This window comes from Galeopterus variegatus, unplaced genomic scaffold, assembly GCF_000696425.1.
Source record: "Galeopterus variegatus unplaced genomic scaffold, G_variegatus-3.0.2 Scaffold884, whole genome shotgun sequence".
Lineage (NCBI taxonomy): Eukaryota > Metazoa > Chordata > Mammalia > Dermoptera > Cynocephalidae > Galeopterus > Galeopterus variegatus.
This window is the reverse complement of record NW_007726995.1, coordinates 17,610-32,059: the sequence shown is the minus strand read 5'-3', so window position 1 is coordinate 32,059 and position 14,450 is coordinate 17,610. Positions and strand designations below refer to the sequence as shown.

General features: G+C 48.2%; 1 protein-coding gene across 1 annotated transcript in view; it reads right to left on the bottom strand.

The window, feature by feature from the left end:
- The window catches only part of GALNT10 (polypeptide N-acetylgalactosaminyltransferase 10), a 44,649-nt gene that overhangs the window by 13,756 nt on the left and 16,443 nt on the right, over positions 1–14,450 (bottom strand). Inside the window, exons 3-5 of the mRNA XM_008573166.1 lie at positions 8,402–8,509; positions 3,347–3,568; positions 1,909–2,025 (exon numbers count right to left, since the gene is read on the bottom strand). Coding sequence (XP_008571388.1) covers positions 1,909–2,025; positions 3,347–3,568; positions 8,402–8,509 — 447 coding nt within the window. The remainder of the gene's footprint in view (positions 1–1,908; positions 2,026–3,346; positions 3,569–8,401; positions 8,510–14,450) is intronic.

The window sequence follows — 14,450 nt, the reverse complement described above, 5'->3', positions numbered from 1 at the left end:
ACCTACTCCTGCAACCATCCTTTCTCAGGATGGCAAACTGGCGTGTATCTTACCAGAGGGGCGAAAACTTCCCCTATTGGTACCAATAACTTCTGTCTTTTCGCCCATAGTGTTCTGGCTGCAGGCACCGCACCAGAGTCGCGTGATCAACGTGTCAGCCTGCTGAATATGCATTGAACTGCCCATCGGTATGACTATAGATTTGCATGGAGGATCACACCAATGGTGACTACTAACAGGACATATGCAGCTGACAGTTGAAAGGACAGAACTGCAAGCTTTAAGGCATATTAAATGGACAATAGGTTATGTAAATGTAGAGTCATTTATCCTCACTAAGGGAACATTGTGGAAGATTCTGAACACATAGATTGTACACGAGGGACCCCGAAGGGGTGGATTGTTGGGAAAATGGAACAATTTGGTCAGGCTCCCCTCACCTCGGAGCCAGTTTAGGGGTGGTTTGGTAATATTGTGTGTGTGGGTGGAGTTAGTGTACCTGCACAGCAGCGCTGCTTTGGCTGGTTTTTACTGCCTCAGGCACCCGCCCTGCGCAGCCATGTTTTTTCCAGACCTGCAGCTTCCAAGGACCGTGTGGCCAGTTACCCAGCTCAGAGACCTGTGTGAAGGGGTCTGGTGACCCAGCCTGGTGTGTGAAGAGTTTGTGACCCAGTCTGTGAATGGGCTTAAGAGGTCTGGGAGCTCCAGACCCAGCCCTAGCTCAACCATTGACCCAGGCGGTGCAGGATTACCAGCAGGTAAAAGAGCTGTGACAACTAGCGTGGTTACCTAGCTTTATAATTGGCGTCACGAACAGGATTAAGAGCTAGACAATTGGCACTGTGAGCAGGATTCGAGACATTAGCCTCACAGTAGCCTTTGTCATAGCCAGACAAGAGGGAACCACAGAAAACTAAAGGTAGTTTCCTGAGAGTAGGGGCTGCAAGTCCGGGGGACATCGCACATTCTCCTGATAACATTACTTGGGTAACCAACCTTCTCCCACCCTCCTCCTTATCCTTCAGGTGAGGCTGACCACACCCCCAGGCCTTTTCCAGAATTCCTGGAAGGGGCATGCCTATCCATGGAGGGCTGGAAGCTTTCACTGCTAATGATCACATATGCCACCATGTAGGAAGAGCCAGGTTAAGAAGGAAGCAGACTCCAGAGAGATACAGATGACATCATGGAGACTTTTCAGTGACAGGATCCAATAACTCCCTTTTTTTGTTGAAGGCCATTTGGGCTGGGTTTCCATCATTTGTAACCAAAACGGTATAGATTCATGGTTTTACTGCAGTGTGAAGTGTGGGGAAAATAGGATAATTTAGACAGGCTCCCTGGACATTTCCTGTAAACAAGTTGTGTGTGGGTGGAGTTAGTGTGCATGTGTACCCATGTATCTTTCTAGTTATTGCTCTTGTGTGTTCTGCAGTTTGCAAGCAGGCTGGGGGCAGAGAGCTTGCCTCTAACAATAGAGCATGTTTACTCTGCTGGCAGCTGCTCAGTTTCAGTTTTTCTTTGGACTTTGCTGGTAACAGTTGAGTTTCTGAGTTTCTCTTTGTGCTGCCTAGCTCATAGTGTTGTGTGTGCTGAATAAAGACTATTCCTTCTTCAACCAAGGCTCCAAGGAACTTTTTGCCAGTTACCTAGCTCATAGACCTGCATGTGAAGGGTTTGTGAACTGGCTTGAGGGGTCTGTGAGCTTCAGACCCTAGCCCTAGCTCTACAGTGAAGAAATGTCCTTTCCAAGGTGTTTAGGAAGCTCTTATAACTCTTCCCCTAGGCTGACTTTTGTCACTCATCACTGTCCGTGGCCTCTCCCTCCCAGTCCTGACGACGGGGGGCACCCCAGGTCACAGATGGCTCAGAGAACCTGGCTGCCGGTCCCTGAAGAGTGGCCCTTACCTGCATGTTGTTCCAGGCAGCCTCCCCGCGGCCCCTGACACAGTTCTCCAGCCTCAGCAGGGAGCCCAGGGCCCCATGCTTCGTGTCTGCACACAGCCCTGTGCCCATGTTGCGGATCTAAGAGGAAAAGAGGGAAGAAGCGGACCAGTGAGGCACCCCAAGGTACCCACTGGGCCCTGCTGGCAGGGAGGGGAACCAAGGCAGAGACGTTAGATGGGCACAGCTTCGAATTGTCTTAATGAAGCTTGCCCTGGGCTGTTGGAAGTGCCTGGAGACTCTCAGCAGAGGAATACTCAGTCCACAGAGAGTAATCCTCAAAATACTGCTGTGTTAGAGCATGCAGAGTCATGGGTTGGTGGTGGTGGGAGGCTGGAAGTGAGAAGCGGTGAAAAGGCAGACTCCCTGGTCCACTCCCAGAGAATTTGATCCCATAGATCCAGGAATCAAATTTACCCCCATTCCAGGTGACCCAAGTGCAGATGGTCCAGGGACTGTACCTCAAAAACCCTGTAGAAAAGGACACAAAATCTTTGCTATAGGTCTTGGACTCTCTGCCTTTTAGGGCAGGTGAATGACAAGAGGTGGCAGCCCCCACCAGCCTTGCTTGGCCAACAAATACTGACTGGGCACTTACTATGGGCAGGCCACTGTGCTTGGTGTTGAATCACATGTTGTCTGAGGGATGGGGGCGACGTGGCAGCTATGAAAAATGGGCCACTAAACTTCCTGTTGCAGGGAGTCTAACAGCCATGCTGTGTGGTCTGAATCTAGCACGTGTCTTCCCGTGGGCTGCTCCCCAGCCAGTGACCAAAGGACGTGGGGATACTATGGCAGGCCACTCCTAGGAGGTGCTGAATCCTTCTGACAGGTGAGTTGGCTTGAGGACTTCATTAACCTGGCCACAATGTCCTCAGAGCCACGCTGCAGTCTGGGACTCTTCCTACCCCAGGCCTCCCTCCTTCCCCTCCTCTTCACGGAGGTCAGACCAGAACCATGGTCTCCCGCTCTTCCAGTCTCCCAGGGCTCCCTCATCTTTCTTTTCAGGAATTTCATCAATAAACCTCTTGCACGTCTAATCCCACTGTGGCATCAGCTTCTCAAAACAGTTGAGTATGTTTTATGCAGTCTTTTCACTATTCTGGTAAGAAATACCTATGCGTGCCGGAGGTGTGAAACACAGATCCGTCATTTCATCTGTTCTGAACATGAGTTACATGTCCTTCATCTGCACTTAACACCCGCACTGCTATACAAAGATTCATGCAAATTATTTAAAGTTTTAATTTTTCTATACTTAGAACACTAAATTATTGCAAATACAACACCAGGACAAGTTCAGAGAGACGCCAGGAAAGAAAGGACACGGTCTCCTATTAGTACGTTCCGCGCACTTTCTCCTGCCTTTGCATTCACACTGGGCCCTGCCCATCACACTCACCTCCCCCCAAGCCGCAGCCGGGGGCTCCACGGGCGGGTAGAATTTGGGCAGGTCCCAGGCGATCTTGGTCATGAACCACTTGAAACTCTTGCAGTTCAGGGAGCTGCGGAGCTTTTTTTGGGCCGCCACGTCCCCGGCCGAGAGGTGGCGGTACTCCGGGCGGCGCTGGTAAATGTACTCGGCGTACTCGTCCATCCACACCTCCGCCACTCGCTTAAGGTTCTGGGGGAACAGAGGCGGGAAGAAAAGTCAGGCTCGCCGAGGGACTAAGGCCAGGGGCTGCGGTGCAAAGAGTCCTGGCAACCCTTTCCTATTTTAGGTTGCAGCAAAGATCCTAGTCACACCATGTTTTTAGGCTTTCCGGATTTCTCTGTGTTATTTATGCATGTTTTGAGGACTTACAACTTACAATTGAATAGTAGACTGCTGTCGTTTTGCCTACCCATCTTCCATCCCCTCTTTTTCTAGTGATAGCCACCGTGTCACTAGAAACTTTCCTTTGGGGAGCCACCCCTGTCTCACTGTCAATTTACTGGTTGGAAGAAAGACAGACCCAGCCTGGCTGATGTGAATGTAGACACCCCTGGACACGGACTGGTCAGCAATGAGCATGTGATCTTAGCCAGGCCAATCAGAACCAATAGAGACATTAGCCTGGGAATTTTTGCTGAACTACCGGGAAGAATTGCTCTGTTTCTGCTTGGATTGCTGGGTAAGATGTCAGCAAGAGTTGGGGGGCCATATGGCCACCATGAGGAAAGCTTGTCGATGGATTAAATCACCCCCAGAATGAAGCAGCATTGAGGGCTAGATCAAGGAACACATTCCTCCTTTTAGCACTGGAATCCAGCCATGTCTGAAGGCAGAAACACCTCAGGACTTTCTAGTTACATGAGCCAGTAAATTCCCTTTTTTGCGAAGCCAATTTGAGTTGGGTGTCTGTCATTTTCAATTAAAAGAGTTCTGACCAAATTGCATGGTAAAAACAAATTATAATTTGCAACCAAAAGGTATAATTCTATTAACAGCCGGAAATTCTAATAATTCTTTGAGGTGCAAAGGTTGCTGCTATTTTTATTTTGGTGCACACAGGTAATCAATAAAAAAATGACCACCACATTACTGGCAAGTAGAGGTAGCAGGTGAGGAAACATTCTGTTTGTGAGAAGACTTGGGGATAGAGGAAGAGTGGATTCTTATGTGTAATTGTGATGAAAATTCCTTATTCCATTTGCAGTGTAGACATCACCCAGTGAGAACCTCTGACAGCTGATCATGGAGAGCACAAATTCAAGGTTCAGAGGAAACTGCCTGCTCCAAAACATCTTCCCCCAAACTCTGGCTATTGCGAGGACTCCCATCCCTACCCCACTGGCACCACACACACATATGAGGGGGCATCAAAAAATTCATGGAAAGATTTATCTTTTAATTCCAAGAATGTTTTGAAAGACCTTCATACACACATAACTGTTCAGGCTTTACCTTTGTTGTAAGTTTTTTTCCCTATTTAGATTCAAATTTTCCTCTGAAGGGTAAAGGGGAGTTAGCATTTTAGGTTGTTATCAGTCATTCACACCTACGTGTGAAGAACTGATCTAGGAGGCAGGGGTGGCAAATGTTGAAATGTTTCTCATAAAGGACCAGATAGTAAATATTTTAGGCTTTGTAAACCATATGGTCTCAAGTCTGATGTAGCTATAAAGCAGCATAGACAACATGTAAATGGTATGTCTGTGTACCTATAAAACTTATGGACATTGAAATTTGATTTTCATGTGTCACAAAATATTCTTCTTTTGATTTGTTTCCTCCCAACTGTTTAAAAATATAAAAACCATTCTTAGCTCATGGGCCATACAAATGTGGTTTGCCTACTCCTAAGTAAGGGGGAAGGAAACTAACATGAGGGAGACCCCCAAATGGGAGACCAAATCCACCAGCTCTTCAGTGTTGCTGGCTCTGAATTTGGGACCAGGAAACCACTACGTTTCCTGCTGCTTAGTTTTTCCTGCGTGCTAGAGTCCACAGTGGGTTAGAAAACAGTTTGGGAACAGTGTTATCCCCACCAGGCCCCTACTCAGCAAAGGCTGTGTTTAATTTAAAATTGTGCCCAGAGGAAATTGAAGACCTAACAGAGCCTGTATACCTGAACACTCTAAAACACAGTGTTTCCTCTCCTTTTTCCAGTCTGCCCACTCAAGTCCTTTAGCTCATTGTCTAACTTGCTCAAACTGTTGGGATAATGAGAACTACTGTCGTTTCACTCCAACCAAAAGCAAGACTGGCCAACCTAACCACAGAAAGCAGCCAAACTCCCCAGTGATATTCTTAAAGGACCATATAACATAATATTTTAATTCTAATTAATATTTTAATTACTATTTAAATTAATATTGATTATGTTTTCCAGGCATGGTTTAATAAGCCATTTCTCCCAGATCTTGATCTTTTACATAGCTGAGTTTTTAGACCAAAGGAAAGGACTACATTTATTTCTCTTATCTCCCCTTGCTAGAGTCATGAAAAGTGTCTTGAGATTTTAATGGACTTTGTGCTCCTCACACCCCTGCTTTCAACACTTCCTGGTTCTGAGTCCCAGTTTGGATTACAGAGATTTGCCTGGATCCTTGGAATAAGTCTACACTTCTGTTTCACTAAGATTGAGAGCGTTTCTGTTATCGCCTTCCTTAAGACCTTTTTTCCAGAGGCAGAGACAAGAAAGATTTTAGCAAGTTTAGTAAACAAAATAAGACTGGCTACTTGTTCTTGAGGCAGGCACACTGGTGGATAGCTCATCCTTACCAGATTGCTGCTGCCTCACCGCTGTCTGGCTGCTTGTCCTTCTGGAATCTGCACAACTTCACTTTTCCTCTTTACCTCACTCTCTTAGGGCTATGGGAACACCTTTCCTCAAATCTATCAAAAGGATGTTCTAGGAGATCATGCTCTAGAAGGCTTAGGATTTGGTTGTTAAAACACTGAGCAAACATTTAAAATATGATCTGCAACTAAATGAAGGTAGTTAGATCCTGTAACAGAAGGCCTCCCCTGATTCAGGCATCTTTGTGGTCCTGCAAACCTACACATAATCAGATCACAGAGCTCATAGGGAGAAGGAGGCATGGGGTACCACCCAGACTGATAACTGGTTTAAAGTCAAACACAGGATACAGATTTGGTACAGACAGCTAAAAAAAGAAGTAAGTTAAAATGCCTAAACACAGAATTCAGATAAGACATTGAAATGAACTTTCCAGTCTTAATTGTTAATATTGATTCTGATGTTAACAAGAACAGTCACTATGTAAGGAATGACTGCTATGTGCCAGACTTGTCAGACCTAAACGGGTTTGAATTCTGGCTCTAGTTACTTAACCTCACCATGTTTCACTTTCCTCATTCCTAAAATCGGGGTTAATTAAGCACAAGTGAGAATTAAGATAAGTATGTAAGATGCTTTGCATGAAGCTTGGCTGAAGGAAATTTTGTGTTCCTACAGTCAGCTGTCACTCATTGAATTCATCTACGGGGTGAGTCTTCGGTTTACCGAGAGCCTGTGCTCTGTTTTCCTGCCTGGCACCTTCCTCAGAGATCGCCAATGGTATTTCAGAAGACATGCGATTCCTGCCTCATCGGTATGCGTCTGGAACTCTACCCCAGTATCGCTTGGGCTGTCCACAGCGTCGATGGCTGCTGAGACCATCATTAGAATCTTCCACCACTAGATGGCACTGCCGGCTCTCCTTTCCCGCAACGCCCGCTTCCAAAGCAGCGCCGGACGCTGCCCGGAGCTCCCCTGTCACCCACGGAAGGAGCCTGGGGAGACGCGCTGCCTGCTCTAGCCTCTCAGTTTTCCTTGTAAGTTACAGGACCCAGGGGCTACAGCTCTGCACGTCAAGGTCGTCAGATGAGGAAGGAGGCGGAGGCACGACCTGGGCAGGAGGCGGACAGGCTCGCACGAGGAGGTCTCCTTCGGCGGGGGTGGGAGCGGTGACCTTTCCAGCTCCCCCCAAACCTCCCTGCGGCTCTTTACCCTCTGGGAACCCTCCCACCTTTTCATTTGTGGTCACCCTGATTTATTATTTTTTTCCCCAGGACATTTAATACCAAACCAAACCAAACCAAAACCAAAAACGAAACTCTGGCTAACAGATTTCCATTTGTACCCAGTGACCAATTTAATTCAAGCAATGATTAATACAAACCATTTTAAGGCAATGAAACAGTCTGATACACGTAGTTTTTGGCAGTGAAAGTGAGGAGGGGGTGGGGAGAAGAGAAAAACACTGACATTATTAGCCCCTCCTCCCCCTGCAGGAAGTTTTAAATACCTCCTCTCCAGCTTTCCCAAAGACCATACCACCTGTATTTTTTTTTTCCTTTTTGTCTTTTTTACTGACCGGTAACGGGATCGCAACCCTCGGTGTCGCGCCCGTACCGGGGACCGACAACGGAATCGCAACCATCGGTGTTGCGCCCACACCGCGCTCAGCCAGTGAGCGGGAACCGGTCTCCACATGGGATCTGCACCCTCGGCGGGAGCGCCACCGCGGCCCATACCACCTGTATTAATATTTATCTAACACGTTTCTTTGTCATCCTTGTTCTAACATTGCACCTACTTTATCTTTATCCTAAGTAATAATATCTGTGAATCACGTTTGCTACACTAATACACATTAATTTCTAATCCACATTAATTTAAATACAAAAATGAAAACGTTTCCGTGTTTACCACCTAAGATCATCTCATCTATCACACTTGGGGAAACTGCATCATTTCCTTAATTCTCCTGGCAACACTAAGAGTTGGAAAGAATTAGCTCCCTGTAAACAAAGGAAGAAACACAGGCTCAGAGGAGTTAAACAACCCTCCCAAAATCACAGCCAAAAAGTAGTTAAGCAGCGCTTTAAGTTCTTTTAAATTGGACTTCACCTGGAAAATGGGGGCACACCCTCACACCTAGGGATCACTTGGCTTGGGTCCCAAGGTGCCTCATGGTGCCTCAGTGATGCTCATACTGATTCCCCCCAGTAAAGCCACCACCTTACCCGGGCCAGACTGACTCCAGCAGGGACTTTGTAGGGCACATACTTCCTGTAGATGTGGCCCACCCTGGAGCAAGGGATGTCCTCCATGCGGCCCCCACACATCCACACCTGCAGGTGAGAAGGGAGAGAGATGATGTTTCTGACTCCAATTCACTGTCCCCTCAAAGATTAGTGTTCCTTAGTGCATTCAGTGAAAGCATCAGCCTGGATTGTCTACTGGAGACGTGCTCAGAGAACTCACGAGGTAATACTACCACAGTAATAAAATAACAGCAGTAAAAATAGCTGACAGCAATGAGTGCTTATCATCACCAAACACTGTGCTAAGTGCTTCACATGCACAACTGCATTTAAGCCTCATCAGAAAACCTATAAAGTAGGAAGTAACATAGCTTCATTATACAGATGCAGAAACTGAGGCTCAGAGAAGCTAAGAAACTTGTCTAAGGTCACAAAGCTAGTAAGTGATGGAACCAGAATTTAAACACGGTTTTAACTGATTCCAGAGTCTGAGCTCTAAACCACTATGCTTGGAGTGCCGTGTTGACAAGAATTCCAAGGCAGCATCGGGGGCTTGGTGGGAAAGACTATGGTGATTGCACAGTGATGTCTGCCTCAGATGAGAGTGGGAAGGGATAAGGTGGCACATAGCTCTGCATATTTGCTGACTCCGGCGTTAGATTCTGGAGTCTCCTGCTAGATCTTCAAGCCTCTTGCTGGGTTCCCCTGGGCACTTCCATCAGGCCCCCTGCCCCGCCTTCTCTGTAGTGGGCCTTGCTAAGCCGAGCCACTGGGTATTGCTGCAGTGTGGGATCTGAGGTTTCTCCTTGTGCCCCCCTCCCAGGAGGAATATATAGCCTCACAAAGAACCCTGAGTTTGACTCCATGCTGGTCTGACAGCAATTTGGGGATTCTTAACAAGTACCGTCAATGCTGACTCATACCCACTGAGGGGACCAGCCGAAACAGATCCTCTTTGGCAGACCTCAGTTCAAGTCTTGGCTCAGAAACCAGCTTTACGACTTTGAGCAAGGAAGTTAACTTCTCTGAGACTCAGTTTCCTCATATATAAAGGATTAAATGAAGTGGGACTAGGGGATGAGATATTGCACATAAAGTACTTAGCACAGACTTGGCACATGGTCATAGTTGTGTTAGATATTATAATTATTACTTCATACATTTGATTAATATTTATAGAGTACCTACTATGGGCCAAACATTGTGCTGGGGACATCCAGTTGTGGGTAAACCAGCCAAGGCCTCTGCTGTCATGGAAGGGAAAGTGGTGACCAGCCTCCAAGATGGCCCCCAATGGCCCTCACCTCCTAGTATTTGTGCCCCTGTGTAGTTGTCTCCCAAATGAGTCACATGAGGACTGAGCTATGTAACCAATAGGATGTGGCAGAAAAGTTGGTCATAAAGATGCTGTGGCTTCCACCTTTCTCTCTGGGATCACTTGCTTTGGGGGAGCCAGCTGCCATGTTTGAGCACATTCAGGCAGCGCTGTGGAGAGGCCAATGTGGTGAGAGCTGAGGCTTCCTGCCAACAGCTCTAACTTGCCAGCTGTGCCAGTGAGCTATCTTAGAAGTGGAGGCTCTGGTCCCAGTCCTGTATGCAGACGGCTGCAGCCCTGGCTCATAGCCTGACTCTTATCTCATGACAGGTCCATGCCAGAACTATCAAATGATACCACTCCCAATCCCTGAGCCAGAGAAACTTGGAACTAATGACTGTTTATTGTGTTAAGATGATATGTTTTGGGGTAATTTTTTGGTGGGTAACTTCTCTGGGGAGATGGTTTCCGATGGCAGCGTGTGCCTACCAAGGCAGGTGGATAGACTTGGTGCATGGATGTGTGGAATGCTACTTTACCCTCATCAGTCAGGGAATATTTGAGGTGGGACTTAAATGACCAGAAGGTAAAAGTTACGTAAAGATCTGAGGGGTGAGAGAACAGGTGGAGAGAAGAGTGAGTGTAAAGGCCCTGGGGTAGGGCCAAGCTTGGCATAATCATTGCACAAAGACAGCCAGAAGCCTGGTGCAGAGGGAAGAGAGGTGGGTGGACGCTCTTATAAGGGTCTCTGGGGCAGAATACGGAGTATTCACAGAAAGTCTTCAGTGAGGGAGATGATGTAATCCAATTTATATTTTACAAAGATAAGTCTGCCTGTGGGATGGCCTGTGGGGTGCAGGCTTTGGGGAGAGAAGGCCTAGAAGGCTCTTGTAGCAGTCCAGATAGGAGGCACACAGCTAGATTTGGCACATTATTATTCTTCTTGTTATCATCGTCTCTCATTTGTGGAATGAGGAGTAGGAGTGGGGACATCTACAACCTCGCTTCTGTGCACAAGTGAACTTTTCAGCTTGAACTGCTCGATGGAATGCTGGGGATGGGGCTTCATGTCTTGGTTAATTCAGGAGCTCTAGAAGGGCTGCTCTTCCACCTTGCACCTAAGGCTCCCCCATTACCTCCTGCTGTCTCCATCCCCAGCCCAGATGTACTCTGTCCTGGGCTTCCCGAGAGGAGATACTCATGGGACTGCAATTAGTGGAAGTGCTGCCTGGAGAAATGCAATTATACTCTGATCTTGGGGGAGAAAAAAAAAATCAGGCAAGTCAATAGAACAGAACATTGGTCTTGAGATAATGGGCTCCTGATGGTAGATTAATGTCAAGGCCAAGCCAAGAAGTTTATTTTCAAAGCAGGAGATATTGATCAGACGCCAGCATCCCATAACAATAACTCTTCCCTTATACAAAGTGATTGATGTGGAAGTGATGCTTTTGCTTGCTGGACTGCCCTCTCTGCCTTTCGGGTGGCGGAATAGTGCGGGGCAGGCGGGGGACACCCTACCCTGCTCTATTTTTGAACATCTCCCAGGCAGTTGACCAGGCCAGCGTCCAGCTCCCTCGACTCCATATTAAACTCGCATTAGCTTATGAGGCTGGGTCTCCAGCTCTGCCTGGCATAGGAACCTTCCTTTCTGCAGATGGATGATCAATTTCCAAATCCTCTTTGCTGTGACCCCTGGTTTCTTTGGCCCTGACCCCACTGGCCATCAGCCTGAAGGTTCCTGAGGGACCAGGGTGACCTTGATCTTTGGAAAGGTTTGCGGCATCCCAAATGCCCTCAGACTCCCTGGAAGTCTGGAGCCTGGAGTGAGTCCTGGCTTTGGAAAGTAGGTTTACTCCATGGCTTCCCTGCCCAGGACATGAGGTGCTGGGGGCAGACTCAGAATGTGAACTGCCTTCAGAGAGACAGACCCCTGTTCAGCTATGGCTTTGGGAGCACTTGAGGCAGCCCACACCCAACCCTTCAGGACACCCTCCGGCCACCAGTATACATCTTACACATCAGTCAATGTGCCCTATGGTGTTGCTGGTGGGCCTTGCCCCTCCATCCCTCCACACTCATCTCACCCTGCTCCTCTTGAGCCCCATATCTTCACCCGACAGCTGGGCCCTTCCACAGCTTCCTCCCTCTGCCCAGGGTGCTCTCTGCCCCTCCCATAGCCTGGGTATCTCCTCCTCATCCTGCCACCTCCTCAGGGGCTTCTCTGACCCACAGCTCTGGGCTTCATTGCCTTTTTTTTTTTTCCTTTTTGTCTTTTTTTCGTGACTGGCAACGGATCGCAACCCTCAGTGTCGCGCCCGTACCGGACTGGGACCGGCAACGGGATCGCAACCCTCGGTGTCGCGCCTGCACCTCGCTCAGCCAGTGAGCAGCCGTTCTGTATGTGGGATCCGAACCCTCGGCGGGAGCGCCGCCGTGCTTCCCAAGCAGCGCACTGTAGCAGTGCGCCACCGGGCCAGCCCCTTCATTGCCTTTTTATACCGCACGTAGCACCTTGCGCTTTTCCTTCATTGTTTTTATCAGAAGTGCAATATTAATTATCCACACAGTTATGTCTCAGATCTAATCCCCCTGCAATGGGCATCTGTCATTTTTACCTGTCTAGTGTTCCTTCTCTCTTTTGGGGACTGTCCTCCCAACCACTCTACCTGGGACCCTGGGCCAGCTGAAGCACCCCACCCTCCTGTGCTCTGAAGCTGGTGTAAGGCTGGGTTGTGGGTACTTCTGATGGTCGCTCTGCATGCTGGTGCTTGATGTGAGAGCTGGCCACACACTTTTCTCTGGGCTAGAGAGCAAAGGTGACAGTGTACTGCAGCCCCCACACGGTAAGGGAGGGCTTGCCTGCAAATGCAGCCAGCACAGAGGGCAGTGTCAAGAGAGGAAGAGAGACACCTGTTAGAGCAGCTGGAACCTACTGGGCTGAAGACAGCCTATCCACCCCAACCTTTTTCTTGGTTACAGCCAGTCTAAGATAGTTTTCTGTCACTTTTAGTATAAGTCCTTACCAACGCCTCTATGTGTCCCCTTTAGACTCAGGGTCATTGTGGTCAAGGGGCTCATCCATTGTACTTGCCATTGGCCCCCCAGTGCCGAGCTCAGTGTCTTCCCCATACCAGGCAGTCTGTGCTTGTAGAATTCCCAAAGGAGTGAATGAATCAAGACTGATGCAAAGTCTTGGGAATAGGAACTTGATTAGAGAGAAGGATGAATCTCGTTGTGTCATCAGTTCTTTAATCTCCAGAGGAAATGCACTGCATCTTTTTTGCTTCTAGTAATCTTAGCAAGAATATAAGTCATGGGCCGGAAGCAGAAGGCTTTATTATTTCTTGGGCAGAAGGAACTATTTCCATTTCTTTCAGGCTGGATCCTGGTTGGATTTGTCTGGGGTGGAGTGGGAGAGACACAGCGGGCCAGAGAAAGAGTCACCATCATGGTCACCTCCCTCTTGTGACAAACAATTCTCAATTCTGCCATTGGAGAGACAGGATCCCAAGACTGGAGGGGACTCTCCTTCCAGGGACATGCTGTCACAGATAAAAGCTGGAGGCACAGAATGGTGTTGTGACTTGCCTTGGGGCAGGGAGCTGGCTCTGGCCCCTGTGGTTCTGCTCGTAGCCCCGGTCACCCATCCTTTTTATCTTTAGCCCCCTCCCTTCCTCCACAGCTGAGGCAGAGGCCATTCAGGACCCAGACCTCTGCACGCAGAGGTCAGAGCACACGCTGTAGCCTGACTCCCTGCACACCAGTCCTAATGCCGCCACGTCAGCTGTGTGACCTCGTGCATCATTGAACCTGGGGGGCCCCATCTCCTCATCTGTGATGTGGGAATAACCTCACGAGGCTGTTGAGACAACCCGAGAAAAGCACGTAGCTTGTTGCCTGGCTCCTAGGAAACCTGGTGAATTTATTCTACTTGTAAGAGGACAAGAAATACCACCACTTTGAAATTATATGCTGTGTGTCCTTTTGCCCAACACCATCATGTTTTTATCTTATGGCCTGATTTCCCAAATGGAGAAACTGAGGCTCAGAGAGAGGAAGTAGTTTTTCTTAACTGACTTTGTGGCAAACCCTGCAACTGATCAAGAGAATGACAGGACTGGGTGGGGTGGGGCAGTCACCAAATACCATTTGGGGCCTGGGAGCCCAAGGGCACCATCCTCTCACCTAACCGGCAGGAAAAGAGGCCAGCTGGTGGCAGAGAGAAGGTGAACGCCCGTGCTGACATCAGCCAGATCATGTTTGATTGTGAACCCATCATATTGGAGATGAGAACAAATACAGGCCACGGAGATGATTTTTGCAGTGCCTTTCCCCGTGTTGTCTGATGTTAGCTTTCTCCCCAACCTGGCCTCCCATGACCTGTGGGGGATGCAGCTATCCGTTCTGGGAGCCTTGCTGCTACACCGTAAGGAGTTTCCAAACATAACGTGCCAGCTCGTTTCTTGGTGAGACCCTCCCTGCGCAAGAGTCTTCTCACTAGAAGCACCATGCCACCAGACAAGTACAAATCTAATTGTAAAAGCCTGCTCCCCATTCATTTTCATTGCTGCTTTGATTTATTTTATTAGAAAACTTCTTTTGTGTGATGACAGGCTTCATTACAGTGTCTATAAAAGACAATGGCTCTCTCTTCTCTCCTAAACTGAAGAGGAGAGAAGCGGGTAGTGATGTGCATCAGGAAAACACAAG